At 28.4% G+C, this 15560-nt stretch overlaps 2 protein-coding genes across 4 annotated transcripts in view; one reads left to right on the top strand and one right to left on the bottom strand.

Moving 5' to 3' along the window:
• Positions 1–15560, bottom strand: part of LOC107445928 (uncharacterized) — a 258022-nt gene that overhangs the window by 136834 nt on the left and 105628 nt on the right. Inside the window, exon 1 of one of the 2 annotated variants that reach the window (XM_071187393.1) lies at positions 9951–9971. The exons of the other annotated variant lie outside the window; for it this stretch is intronic. Coding sequence (XP_071043494.1) covers positions 9951–9952 — 2 coding nt within the window. The 5' untranslated portion in view covers positions 9953–9971. Of the gene's footprint in view, positions 1–9950; positions 9972–15560 lie in introns of those variants that run through there. 2 annotated transcript variants of the gene reach the window in all.
• The window catches only part of LOC107445909 (carbohydrate sulfotransferase 1-like), a 114014-nt gene continuing 113091 nt past the window's right edge, over positions 14638–15560 (top strand). The window contains exon 1 of one of the 2 annotated variants that reach the window (XM_016060400.3): positions 14638–14777. Coding sequence is in view for 1 of the 2 variants with exons in the window: in XM_016060399.3 (XP_015915885.1) it covers positions 14770–14777 (8 nt within the window). In the remaining variant the exon portion in view is untranslated. The remainder of the gene's footprint in view (positions 14778–15560) is intronic. The other variant, XM_016060399.3, reaches the window with a different exon arrangement.

Raw genomic sequence — 15560 nt, 5'->3', positions numbered from 1 at the left:
TTAATAAAAAAATCTTGTTTATATTGATAGCTTAAGATCTAAGAAACACTCTATTAATGTATCAGTTTGTCTTATGCAATAGAACCTCGATTATCCGAATCTCTTTAATCATAAAACCTCTGTTAACCGGATGCGTTTCTGAACAGTTTTACTTTAACCCGCTCGCTTAGTTTTTTTTTTATTATTATTTTTTTTTGCTGAACAACTACATACGATAGAATTGATCATTTTATATAAAGCACAAATGATTTATGTGTAGGTAAAATTGGTTCTACATGATGGTAGCTAAAGATCTGAAGAAAAAAACGTAAATAAATGAATTTATCGATATTTGTCTTATGCAGTAGAACCTCAATTATCCGAACCTCTTTAATCCGAATACCTCCGTTAACCGAAAACTATTCTAAAATGTTTTATTTTTACCCGTATACTTATTTTTTCCTTTCACTACTGTGCTACATAGCATTGATCATTTTATGTAAATTGATGAAATTATTTTTCTTGATTTTGCTTAAGAAATCTAAAAAATATCATTTTCGTTGCTCCGTCAGCCTTTTAGTTATTATTAATGTAGTTTAAATTTACCACAACATCTAAAAAGAAACATGTTACTTCCCCTGGAAAGAGAAAAATAAATAATGAATAAATTATTCAAGAAAAATAATATTAACTCAGTAAAAGGAAAGAAAAGTAAACCAATCATTGATAATAACGCAACTTGTTTTTAATGTAATCTGTGGAGAAAAAGTGCTGGTTGAAATAGTACATTAAAGGTAAAAAATACATTAAAAACGATTATCTGGTTCCAGGAAGCCATTTTGGCATTTCACAACATTTCACAAAAAGAGTAAAAAAAATTCGTACAAAAGAAGTTTAATTAATTAATTTATTGCACCCTTTAAAAAAAATTACAAGAAACATCAAAACATTTTTTAATACTTTTAATTAATTGTAGGTGGTTGCCCAGGGGCGTGTGGAACCGGATTGGAATCGGAGGGTATTAAATTGAATATTGGAGCGCGTTGGACCAAAATATTCTTCAACCTAAGCGGAAAATTAGTTCACGTAAAGGTTGAAGCAATTCATGATAGTGATATTATAGTGTACAAATTTTGATCTTATAGGAGGAGGCTCTATGCCAGATATTTTTGCACAAAGGTGTTTCAATTTGTTCCAACAGAGCTTCAAATCACTCAAAAATAAACATTTTTCAAAAATTGTACTCGATTACCCATTGTAAATGAAGCATTTTCTGTAAATAAAATTGTTCTCAAAATATTACATTTTTTTGGCAAATATAAGGAAACCGATAATTTTGTTGAATTGTGTAAATTTAAAAATTTATTGTGCCTAAAAAATTTAGAATTAAAGTTTTAACTAGATTAATACATTGCTAGATAACATACATGAACGCTGTATAACATTATGTTCCTTTTAGAAAAATATTTAATCAAAAACAGCTTTTTCTTTTGTCTAAGTCGAGTTTTTTTAAGTGGTCTGAAATAAACCGATAGATATTTTTTGGCCGTGTTAAAATTTAACAACTCTGAAAAAATCTATGACAAAACATTGCGCTTTCTCAAAGAAATCTTTACAGAATATGTATTCAAACAATTTGTTTCAGAAATAATATTAAATGAACAAATTAATGTATAAAGAAAAAAAAATCGGATTTTTCCCTAACTTTTTTCTTAACTGTCAAGAACATAATTTAATTTAGTTACTGGCAGTTTGGTAAAAGTAAGAAATAGCACTAAAATTAAAGGTTTTTGAAAGATAATACAGTTTTAAACATCCAGATAAAACTTCTATTTATTTGTAAAAACCAGTTATTTAATGTTTTTTTTTTAAATAAGATCTGACTTTAGAACAGTTGAAAGAAGTATAATCTTTTGAAGTAAAATAGAGTTCCATTTCATAGAAAATAGACACTTAAACCGCTTCCGGCGTATTACTTCTTCCTTAGGTAAGATTCATACAATCTCTATTTCCTAAGTATGCTTTTGTACCATCCACAAAAGATGAAAAATAAAGGAATTTTCAACTGAAAAGAAAAAGTTTAAGTTTAACTTGGAGTACTTTTCAGTGGTTGCAGATTGTATTTTGACCAAAGTTGTTTTATTCAGTTCATTTTAGAACGCTGAATTATATTGTTTTCAGGATTATAGTAAAAGTTTAAAGGAAGAAAAAAAATAAAACGCCATTAAAAAGTATTTCATTTTTTCAACTTTCTAGTTTCAAGTACGTTTCTTTAATTGTTGAATTGTAAGTAAAGTTAAGGACTTAATTATACGTGATTTGGAAGTATAGTGTAAGCCAAGGTAATAAGCCGTTTACTAATTCTATGAAAAAATAATTAAAAAAGCAGGTTTTCAAAATATAGTTAAAGAAAAAGAAACATGGTAGAAATGCCTGATTTAGTGTGTTCATCTTTTGATGTTCTAAATCGGGTTCAGCATCGAGCTAAACTAAGTATTAATTCTCCACAAATTTCGAAGCTAGTTATAAAGTTTATGAACAGATTGCGCTACTGTTAGACAAGAAAACTGTTAGACAAAACTGTTAGACAAAGTTTTTTTTGCTGCAAAGACCATTCCAATTGTAATATTTACTTGGGAATCTGTGAGTTTTTCCCTATGACTGCGTTAAGTAGCAGTTACGAATGGTTTATGGGTTTTTAATTTAGCTGCACCATTTCTTAACGAACCATGAAGCTTGTGAGGAGAATATCGGATCTAGTTTCCTAAGCAGAAAGCAACAAAAACATGCTTTTCCATCTACTTTAGTTTTTCTTCTTCTCATTTCTTTCATCATTTTCTTTCAAATCATCCGTCATTTTTTGGACAAATCACGTTTTTTGGTAATTTTAGATCTTTGTCAGTTTAAACCTTTTCTATAATCAGGGCTGCAATGGAAACTTTTTCCTTTTAAAACATTACATTTACATTTTAAAACATTACAAAGGATTCTACCAACAGTGAATACAATCAAACAATTAGTTTATAATATATTTATAAAAAGTTTAAAAGAGGAAAGCTTAAAATGTGTTTAGTCTAACTAAAATTTTATTTTTTTAATGGTAAAATGTAGGCGATCTAGCATTTTTAAAATCATTACATTTTTTTTTTAAATATTTTATTTCATAATGTATGGACTGTGTTTAAAAAAATAATACATGCCCATTATCCTTGATTAAATACCACAGTATTGCGTTTCTGAATCCATAGTCTGAATAGAGAAATTTTGAATTAATCGTGTTTGAAATGTATACTGTTTTGAAATGTATCTCGCCTAAAAGTTAAAATATAAAACCATACTTTAATATTATGTGTATTAAATTATACTTCTTTTTTTAAAAGAAGCTTTTTCTTATTTATTTTTATTTTATTTCATTTCTTTATTTATTTTTGAAAAAGATAAACATATATATACAAGAAGGAATTTGACAAAGAAAAACTTGCAAGGGATTTTAATTTAATTGAATGTTTCTTTTTTACTTAATTTTATTTTATTTTATTATTACTTTCTTTATTATTTTTTTTTTATTTTTTTAACAAAAATCACCGAATATTTTAAAGGAATGTTGTGGGAAAAGATTTGTTTTCAAATTATAAGCAGTCTATGTTCAATCTATATAACTTAATAATATTCTGCTTCAATTTCAGACATGCTTTTAAGCATATTTTTGTGAATGCAATAACTGCACCCTACCATTAAGTTCTTTGGTACAAAACACTACGAACACCATGTAGACAATTTTTTAGTCTAAACTTTCAAGGCAATTTTTCTCGCTTGTTAATATTATAAGGAGAGAAAAAACAAGTTTCTGAAAAAGTCACTCTGATTTTCTCCCTTAATGGAGTAACATTTGGAAAAAAGCTGTTTTATTTAGCTGTCATTTTTACTTTTACGTAATTTATGATAAAATACATGACTATGTACAGTGCTAAAAGACAATTTAAAAAAGAAAGACTTTCTTTTCTGCTGATTCAGATTTCTGACCCCCAAAATATAGCTGGTAGCAATAATCTGAGAAATATAGTCCCCATAGTTTGGTCAGGAGAGCACCCCAAAGTTTTGACCCCTTAATGTTAATTTTACATTTTGCGTATTTCACCGTATTTTAGGAACTTTTTAAGCGAAATGAAAAAAAATTTGCACACAATTATTAAATCCGTTTATCTAAATATAATTCCATGCAAAAAACGACTTTCAGAACAAACTTTTTTTTTTTTTCAATAAATGATCGAAAAATTTTTAATTGTATGGTATAAAATATTTTTTCATCATTTCAAAGAATGCAATTTTACTTGGCGAAATGCAAAATTTAAGCAAAATTGGTCTAATAGTTGCTGAGAAATCTACTTTTTTGAAGTTCAATTTCTCAGGAACTGTTGAACCGATTTCGCTCAAATTTTGTATTTTTCCATGTAAAATTACAATCTTTAAAGGAATGTAAGAAATTGTTTACCTTAGATTCAAAATTTTTTCGATCATTAACAAATAAAATAATAAAAAATAATAAATATTTACTTAAAGTTATTTTTTGCATGACATTATCTTTGGATAAACGAATTTTAATATTGTGTGTAAAAAAATTTTCATTCGCTAAAAAGTTTTCGAGACCTAGCGATATACCCAAAAATTGAAATTAACATTACAGGGCCCTGACTTTAGATTGCTAAACTATTGGGACCATATTTCTCAGATTGCGGCTAACCCCTATATCTTGGGGGTCAGAAATCTGAATCCATCAACAACAAAAAAAGTATTCAGTTTGTATATTTAGAGAAAGTACTTTTTTGCGTCAGATTTCGTAATTTAAAATATCGTCTTAACTTATTTGAGATCACCCCTTTGAGTTATTTAAATTGAGTCCTAGAACGCGAAAATCCGATCATTAGATCAAAAGTTATTCAGGGTGATCCGTTTTTCTTGTTTTTTTTTTTGCACACTTCTTATAACAGTATAAAATGCACAAGCTATATATATATATATATATATATATATTAACCACANGTGTGTGTGTGTGTGTGTGTGTGTGTGTGTGTGTGTGTGTGTGTGTGTGTGTGTGTGTGTGTGTGTGTGTGTGTGTGTGTGTGTGTGTGTGTGTGTGTGTGTGTGTGTGTGTGTGTGTGTGTGTGTGTGTGTGTGTGTGTGTGTGTGTGTGTGTGTGTGTGTGTGTGTGTGTGTGTGTGTGGGTGGGTGTGTGTGTAAATTTTAAATAATTTTTTATATAAAGACTTTAAAAGGGTTTCAACGATTTCCTTTATTATTAATCGAAAAAAAATTTCTCAAATTTGACAATTTTACATTCAAGTTTATAAACTTATTCAGAGATTTTATGTCGCTAATGTTGACCTTACATTTGTTTAATATACTAAAAGTGCATTGAGCGAGCGTAAATTTAGAACAATAAAAAGAAAAAAAAATTGACTATTGCGCCATTTTTAAAACAGAAATATTTGTAAAATAGTTATTTTTTCAGCCAAACATATTATTTTTCCTTTCTTTTAGTAGTTCTTAAATTCTCTAATAGTGATGAGTTCATAATCTTATGAAACTCAATTTTAAACATTTTAATAAAAGTAAATAAATAATGCCTAGAGAAGTGAAAGTTCCATGCAAATTTTCTCAAGTGAAAGAGCTCACTTAGGCTATTACTTCCATACAATTTATAACAGAAAATATAATTTAGTTTCCGCAGTAATTGCTATTTGTGTCGTGCACGTGCTTGTGCCTAGGGGGAAATCATGTTCTAAAAGCACTTGTAACCTAAAACCTATCAAAATCATCTTAAAATAAGAAAAAAAAAATCAAAATATATTATAATTATCTATAATTGGCTTTTTATGCAAATATTAAGGATCATGTAGCACGCTTTGTAATTCCGTAAATGAAAAATTGATGCGAGTACATTTCCCCCTTTTTTAGACTTCGAGAACAACAAACACAAATTATAATCTTAATGGGACAGAAAATTTATTTTGAAATTATTATTAAGCGATCAAAGTGGTTGTTTAACTTATACTGCAAAACGTCTATAAAAGGTAACAGATTTTCAAAAAAATTTTATTCAATTACACTAAAAAATTGAAGCAAAAATGGTGGCAACTACTTTACACCAAAGTGGTGTTGAACCAAGGACAGTTCCTGGCGTGCCAAAACGCATGATTGCTCTTTTTAACTATTTAGTGTAAATTGACTACAACCAATTTTCGTATGCAGTAGCAAAAATATTTATAATTACAGTTAGATGAGACGTGGTGGCTCAGGGGATATAGTGTTCGCCTTCGAATGAGGTAACACTTTTTCGAATCCAAGGGATGACTGGTTGATACGAATTCTGCACTCAGCTCGCACTGACCACAGTGCTGACGTAAAATATCTTTAGTGGTAATGGGTTAGAGTCCCCTTGCCGTCTGGCTAAGAGTAGGAGGTTTTCTTGGTTCTCCTCAACCATGTAGCATAAGTGTGTGTTAGTTCCACCAAAAAAAGGCCCCAACGAAGGAAAATTTATCCCAATGCTTGATCCTGGAGTTCCCTTGTCTGGATTGGGTTCAAAATTACAAAGCTACGGAGTTAAACATAAATAGTCGTAAAGCCACAATCGGGTTGGCTGTTCAACGACGGTTATAAAATAAAATTACCGTAAGATAAGATACTTATAAGAGTACGTAAAGTTATTTTTACGTACGCATGATAGTTATAATTAATAGTTATAATGTAGGATACATTATTATGTAGACTAATTCTTGCTATTAAATTAGTTTGTAAATAAAGCAAACGCATGGACACATAATAAAACATACGATTGGAAACATGTAAATAAAAAATACAGAGAAAATTATCAGACGAATATTAACTAGACTTAATAGAACAGAAGCAGATAGAATTTATGCAGTATTAAACAGATATAGTTTACAGACTCATAAAAACGAAAATATCAATATCCTTACTATGCAACTAAAACATGCATAAATATTTCAACGACAAACTTTTGTTCCCATAAATATATAGTAAAATTGAAAACAGTAGCAAACTCTCACCAACTTGCATTCAAATGTAAACAATCCAGAAACGATAATTAAAGTGCGCCAACACTGGTGTTTTGAGAAACGAAAATATTTAACGTATCGTGTGAAAGCGCAAGTGATTGGTGTAAATTTTCCCATAATACTAATTTTAGATTCATTTACACCCTATAAATTGTATATGAGAGCTCAATTGAGTATTAAATGGGGGGCGGGAGTGATTACACAATGTTTTGGGCAGTTTAACATCAAATTTGGAGAGATAGTACACCACAGTTTTTACAGTGTACATCCAACTAGGTCAAAATTTTGTATCTTAGTTTTATAAATAGTTTTCTTTCACAGAAACCAGATAAAAAAAATAACGTCCAAGCTCCAAATTCCAAACCATAATAATTTCCTAACCCCATCTGCATTTTTTTAGGTAAATACGGATAACAAAGTAATTGTTCCTCTTTTTCCGTTACACTTAATTTGCACACCTTCCTCACAGTATGTAATATTAATTACGTTTGGTGCAGTGTAGCCGATCATGACTTTAGTATCATTATTTAAATGCATATTGATGTAGATCTACATCGTATGTCTAAAACCTCATATCTTTTTATGTGGCAACCTTTGCTTAATGTTTTTCTTTAAATTTTACCAAAACTATTTTCTCGTTTCCGAACGCAACTACTAGCATCGTTGATAGTTTATTTATTTTTCTGGGACCATTTTAATTGCTGGTACATTGAGTACAATTTCATTTCGGCAGTTCTTGCGAACTATTTAGATAAAAAGTTATTATGTTTGAAAAAGATTACTTGTATGAAAATTTATCTTTGAAATACTAAATTAATGTACGCTGAAGATTTGTCGAATTCAAAGACTGATTATTGTTTATGATGATAAATAAATACATCAATATATATATTCTTTTAATTCTATTCATTTGATTAGAAATGGTTTTTACATAAATGTTTTTAGAAACATTAGAATTCAAAATAATTAGTTTATTTAGATAAAAACTAGTCATTTCTTTTATCGTATAAATCAGCAAAGCAGATATGAGTATTTTCTTCTTTTTCAATACCCAAATTGAAAAAAAACTAAAATTAATATTATCATCATGATTACGAAGCAAGATTATTTCTTCGGGGTACATATTTAACAAAATTGTATAATCTTGAAAATTAAAAGAGTTAGCTAAGAGAGATGTAAAATTAGATCCTTGTGGTATTCCATCAATTTGAATAAAAATATATTTTCCATTGTAAAAATAATTATTAAAAAGACGAAAATTAATTAGAATTTCCCAATTATCAAAATCGCAATTAAGGACATTTTTAAAATCATAATAATAACTCAAAAGAAAATCTTTTGAATTAGTTTAGAAAGGGGAATGATATTGAAAAGATGCAGGAAATCAAAAGTCGCAACAGACTTAATTTTATTTTGCTTAATAAATTCTAATATCGGTTAATTATTAATAATAATCCAAGAAAAACTGTCTTTAATAATATTGTTAATAATTAAGTATTAGATCCACATGTTTCGTAGGAATTTTATGAAATTTTGGACTGATATTTAAGTAAGGAAATTATGTATTGATAATTTTAATTTTTAACCTCTTATATAAAGTTAAAATTCCTTGAATGATAATATTATTTTTTTAAATTATTTTACTTTAATATTTTTTCTTCTTCTCTTCTCATTAATGTTAATTATTTTCCGTATTTTCTCTATATTTTTGGTGACCAAAACCATAAAAGAATGTAGAAAAATGAATGATTATGTCTTTGAAATGTGTACATAATGTCTCTGGTTATATTCCTGTTTGACTTGCATGAATTTGGTTCAAAGCAGCTCTCGTAAGAGTCAGCTTTCGTCATTCGGCGACAATTACTTCATCACTTCGTTGACAGATGATTTCATGCTTTGCTAGCAGATCATGGTATGCTCTTAAGCAAGATGTTTTGATCGAGTCCTATTAGGTAAAGTCAAACGGGAACATAACTTAGATTCTGTCCCACTAAGTTAAAGATTGACTTAAATAGTTTAGACAAAAATTTTGTATTATANTGAAATTTTAGACTGATATTTAAGTAAGAAAATTATGTATTGCTAATTTTAATTTTTAACCTCTTATATAAAGTTAAAATTCTTTGAATGATAATATTATTTTTTAAAATTATTTTATTTTAATATTTTTTCCGCTTCTCTTCTCATTAATGTTTATTATTTTCAGTATTTTCTTTATATTTTTAGCTATATATTTTGTAACCAAAACTATAAAAGAATGTAGAAAAATGAATGATTATGTCTTTGGAATATGTACATAATGTCGCTGGTTATATTCCTGTTTGACTTGCATGAATTTGGTTCAAAGCAGCTCTTGTAAGAGTCAGCTTTCGTCATTCGGCGACAATTACTTCATCACTTCGTTGACAGATGATTTCATGCTTTGCTAGCAGATCATGGTATGCTCTTAAGCAAGATGTTTTGATCGAGTCCTATTAGGTAAAGTCAAACGGGAACATAACTTAGATTCTGTCCCACTAAGTTAAAGATTGACTTAAATAGTTTAGACAAAAATTTTGTATTATAGTGTATATAATCTATTCTTAACAAAGAGTGTTTAAAAAAATGATGAATATTTTTTTAAATATGCGAGTGAAAAATTTATACCACGAAAGCTATTCGAAATATTCAAATCTAAGGTGTTTTGCAATAACAATTTTTGATAAATATTTTTAAAATCTTTGACAAAAACGAAGTCAAGGAAGCATTAAGGGTTGCAAAATAATATTTAAACGAAGCAAAAAACAAGGATACTAATAAAAGCTGACAAATCCCTTGAAGTTAGGCGGAACAGAAATCATCTGTACTTTGTTTGATTATCTGATGAAAATTCAAAGTGTTTCTAATATTCACATTTAAAACTCCTTAATGCTTTCTCCGGCAATCAAAGAAATTTCTATTTTCAATCTCGCTTTCTATCTTAGCATTTCGTTAATTTTCAAAATAGTTTTTGTGTTTTCCTCGTAGAAATATTTATGTGTGACATCAAGTGGATTTTGTTTCTCTTTCAGCAAGGAGTTCATATTAAAAGAGGTTATTTCGGAGCATCATTATAATTGAAGAGATTAATAGAAGTATGTACAAAGGGACATTATTAAAAATGCACGGAATTTGGTTTTTATAAATATGTTATGTTCAGCTGTATGTATAAATATTATGGAGTCACCCACCCTTATTACGCCCTTATCCTTTATCTTGTCAATATTTTTTTAGCAATTTTAAATAAATTCATAAACAGAACACTATAATTATGTTGAAAAACAATTGTAGATATTCATGTGATCGCCAATAAAAATACTATATTGTCCATTTAAAAAATCAAGAAAAAGTATTTAAGAATTTTTTAACCTTCTAATTCTTTCTTTGAGGCAACCATAGGACCATAGTGGACAGGGAGCCTTACAGCAGAAAGATCCTGGGTTCGAATCCCGGGCAAGACACGGATATTCTTTCATTCTCTGTACTATCTGTCCTTTCTGTGGGAGCAGCAGCAACGTTGATCTTTCTGATATGGTGCCCCTGAAAGAGTGGTCAAAAAATATGCCCTACTAATACCTGAATGATGAGGGTCAATCGGGCATTGGAAAAAAAATTTCTTTGATAGTTAGCTATTAAATGAATAAAAAAATTATTTTATCATATTTGAAACAGAGATGTTTGCGTGACTATAATGGGATAAATTAGATTGTGACTGTCGTTACTTAGATTAGGTACCTAAGAAAATCTCATTTTAATTATGTTTTATAAGATATTTATATTTTACTGTAGAATTATATTTTTATTCCTTAAGCACACACTGTCTAACGAATAAGAAACCTTAAATTAATATTTTATTATACTTCCTTTTGCATGTATAACAGCCTGCATTCGTGTGACATCGACTCTGAAGGTTTTTGGAGTACATTTATCTCCAGAGAATATCACCACCCTCTGGCTACGAAATCTTAAAGATTAAGAAAATTAGATGGAAAAGGAGATAGTTGTTGGATGTGCCTTTCCAACATACATTTAAACAGTTAACAACAATTTAAATAGTAACCACAGTTAAAATGAATTAAGATCCAGGCTTGCGGTGGCCAGGAAGGGTATTGGAATTCAAATTTATGTTCAGTCAACTAATTTGGAAAGCATGTGGCCAATGCATAGTTGCATTATCATTCATGAAACACCCGTCAACTTCGATGCAAAAATATAACAATGTGGGATCCAATTGATCGAAAAATACCAGGGCACCGCTTCCATAGCAACAGAACATGTCCCACATCATGCTATTCCCACCGAGCCGCGATTTTCCATTCCAGATGCCTTAAACGACCAGTTCTCCTATTTGACCATTTTTTTAAATAAAAAAAAACTTGATTCTGGACTTTTTTTTAGTTCAGGTAACAAATTTTAAAAGGAATAAAAAATGAAAGCTTGCCTTATAATTACGATCAACTGTAGCAAAGAGGAAAATCTCCGAACATAAAGCAAGTTAAAAAACGCCACTGAATTGTAAATTAGCCACCAGGCTGTTGTATAGTGCGACATAGGTTTCTAATTCATCGGCCAGTGTGTATATGTTATTTTAAGGATGTATAAATGTATGTTATTCTGATTCAGGTGAACAAATATCTAAAATTATCTTTTAACTGCTACATAACACAAATGGAGAAGACAGAAACAAAGAGAAAAAAAAAAAGAGAGAGAAACATCTAAACTATTGATGAAAAATTCGCAGAAAAGGACAAAAAGGATAATTTTCATCATGAAAATAATTATGAATTTCTCTATCTCGAACCGGAAGACTTAATTTCTTGAAATAAAGTTTATTTTGCGTGAGTTAAATGTAAAAAAAATTAAGGAATTAAAATTCTAAATATGCTGTTCTTCATTTTGAAAATTTAAAATAAATGCATTATTTCTATGATTGACTAACATAAAAAAAACTATGAGCAATTCAAACTAGTTTCTTTTTTTTTCTTTTTTTCTAAAGTTTGAATTTAGCAAAAATATTTTTTGACGTATTTTTTAAAAAGTTTAAAAAGTAAATTATATAACCTTTACTATTATACAATTATTAATACAAAAAATTACTATTATACAGTATGTTAATACAATTCAAGTACGTCTTTAGCTTCTCAGATAAATACTGTTGAAAAAAAAGCGATGTTACTTGCCATATTTCCAAAACTGTTATGTATGTTTCAACAAGGTAAGGAAACAATTATTATTAACTGGTAAATAGATAGCAACTTTTAGTTTCTTCCAGAATATATTAATTGTGTACATCATAAATGTTCATGAACAGGACGATATTATATTTACTTATTTATATTTCAATAAATAATTATGTCAAAATTCTGTAAATGTTACGTTAGTCACTATGGAATAACCTTATTACTGTTGAGGTTTAACTTATGAAATCCAAAACGAAATAAATGAAGTTTTTTGGGCAGTATTGTATTAAGTAAAAATTTTTTACGATCGTGATATTTGCATCAAAATACTTCTTAGTATTGTTTCCAGATTGGTTGTTATGTTTCTGATATTTCCAAATATAACAGCAATACACAAAATCATCTTAACGTCCACAAAAAGCATTTTACAAAAACGATCCTGGGAATAAAATGAAAATTTGGCTTGTCTTGGCATACCTTAAGTCATCGGTTCTCATTGTTTTCAACAATGGCCCCCTAAATGATAGTTCCTTCTTTGACGGAACCCAGATATTATAAATAAAGTTTATTTGCAATTGAGAATATATTAGCCGAGGAGAGACTGCTAATTATTTTGAAAATTATGAGCATATTACCCAAAGAGAAACTAGTTATTATTGTAAAAATATGTAATATAAAGAATGGTTTTTTTTACAGTTTTATCATTAACGGATTTAAAATTTGATTTTATGCTAGACTGAAGGTATTCCAGGCGTGGAGTGGCATCTATTGTAGTTCTGAATAAATTTTTGGTGCATACATAAGTAAAAATGAGTAAAACAAGATGAATTATGGTTTCCATTGAAAAAGAAATTTTATAGAGAACGTGAAAAAGAATTTTTGTTGAGAATTGCCATTGATTAAACGTATTTCTTTGTTGAGTTTAGTTATTTTATTTTGATTTGAAAAGTTCCATTAGAAATGCTAATGCAATTTGTTATTATATAAATGCGTATTCCCTTCATAATTTATTTAATGCATTGTTATTAGAATAAATGAATATTTTTAAAATTAACTATTTTCTTTCACTTAGATTTTATTAAAATAATTTCTTAAAAATAACCAAAATATTTAATATAAATAGTGTATTATCATTTAGATATAAATATCATTGCAGGTTTCAAAAATCTTACCTAGTTAAAGAAAAAAAAAGTCCTGTGATTCTTACATGGAATCCAAAAGTTCCTTCGAATGCTTTTTGGGAACCTCTGCCTTAAGACATTCATTTATAATACCATAGCATCGTAATCCAATAATGAAAATACTGTCTCCAAAATTAAAATTAACGTAAGTCATTGACATTAAAATAATTCCATGTTAAAACACACACTAGGTAAGCAATTATAAGAACACTTATTATTAAAAAAAAATCACACACTCGCAAAATGCAAGAAAGAAAATAGGTGAGCTTTTGTACTAAATTGAGTTGTTTAATTCGTAGCTTAATTCTCGGTATTAACTTTAGTACAAACTTTGAGATGAGTTGCCAGCTTCTGTTTAATTAAGAATCTTTTTAAAGTATTTAAATGAAGTATTCTATTCAAAATAGTCTATTTTTGTATATTAAGAATCTATTTAATTTCCTCTCTGCATTTTTCTGCCTTTTTATCAATTTATTTTCTTGCTTCGTTTTTTAAATTTTTTTCAGTTTTTCAGAGTGTAGATATTTTTTCTTACCGAATTACATACTTTCCCTATGTATACATACATATATTTTTAAAACTTCATCTTTGAGAAAATAGTTATCAATAAATTGTCCAATTACGATATGAAAAATTTTTCAAATTTTTCTCTTGATAAATTTAGTAGTAGTATAATTAAAATGTCGTATCAATTATTATTACTGATAAGATGTGTAAAAACATAAAATTTAAGTAATATAAGAATAAATCCTAAAAACTATAACATACATGAGTCATTGACATTACAATAATTCCGTATTCTTATCTTTAAGATATAACATTATCGGTGATATTTTTTAATTAGATCATTTTCTATCGCCTATCACTTTATTAAATGGAATATTATTATGTTGTATACAACATTTAACTAAATTGAATGTTCACAGGCTTAGGCTGTTACTTCTTGTTAAACTTTATTATTCTTCTCTAAATTTGAATATTCTTCATTATTTCTCGCCAACAAATGATTGGGAGAGGCAAATGTAACAGAACAATCTGCCATTCATTTCAAATTGTAGCCAAGTGATAATACTCCTCGTGAAATTCCTCCACGAAGAGGAAGAAAAAGATAAAAGGGAGTAAGTTTACCTCGTTTAATCGATTGAAAGTTTTTGGATGAAAAGGTGATAAGTAGCCAAATGTGGCGATCTATAAAATGCCAGATACCGCATAGGTAGCAGCCACTATTCAAAGCACGGCGGCGAAAGAGACTCGCCGCAGAACGCGGAGTTTCTCGCCGCTTTGTATCTTCTTCTCATTGTACAGATTTGACTCATCGCCAAAGAAAGGATCATGGCTGGGTAAGTGATAATCCTGCAGTATCTTTAAACATTTTATACAATGAATCTTTCCAGAACATTTGCATATTTTCATTTCACATTTTTTTCCGTATTCAAAAAGTATCATTTATTTGATATTGATAAAAAAAGGAGAAATTTTTTTTTTATTCCATGTTTGTTTAATTATGTTTAAGTTTTTTTTTATCATCTACTTAATTATCTTCAGAATATTAAATTGCTGAAATTCCTTAAATCATTGTTAGTACAAAATCCATCATACTTCATATCTATATTTTTAAATCAATAACTCTTAAATCTATAAATCTTAAATCTATAATTCCATTTATTTATACGTTTTAAATTATATAATTCAAGGAGTTTTAGTATACTATTTTTATTTATTTATTTATTTACTCGAAACATTTAAACAAAATTTTCAAAAATAAAGTTAAATTCCAATGCACGAAATAAATATATATCAATGTAGGACTAAATAATTTAATCTCAATTTTACAATAAGAGTTCATAAATATCAAGCAATTTAGTCGTCGATGTGAACATTTTCAATTCCATCGATAAAAATTATTTAAATTATAAAGACAACGTTATTTTTTGCGTGGTTTTCCCAACTGCCATTTCTTTTTACTACTTATAATGCGTTAGCAGAGCTATTCGAGAATATATATTCAAACATTATTTAATATGAGACCACGTGCTTAGCAGAGAACTGTATATCAAAACGTGTCTCTGTAAAATTGGATCGTTACCTGCACAAATCTCGCGTTCTGACACCGGGGTGGTTGA

The sequence above is a fragment of the Parasteatoda tepidariorum genome, chromosome X1, assembly GCF_043381705.1.
Source record: "Parasteatoda tepidariorum isolate YZ-2023 chromosome X1, CAS_Ptep_4.0, whole genome shotgun sequence".
Lineage (NCBI taxonomy): Eukaryota > Metazoa > Arthropoda > Arachnida > Araneae > Theridiidae > Parasteatoda > Parasteatoda tepidariorum.
The sequence above is the reverse complement of the archived record's forward strand: the minus strand, read 5'-3'. Positions and strand labels throughout refer to the sequence as shown.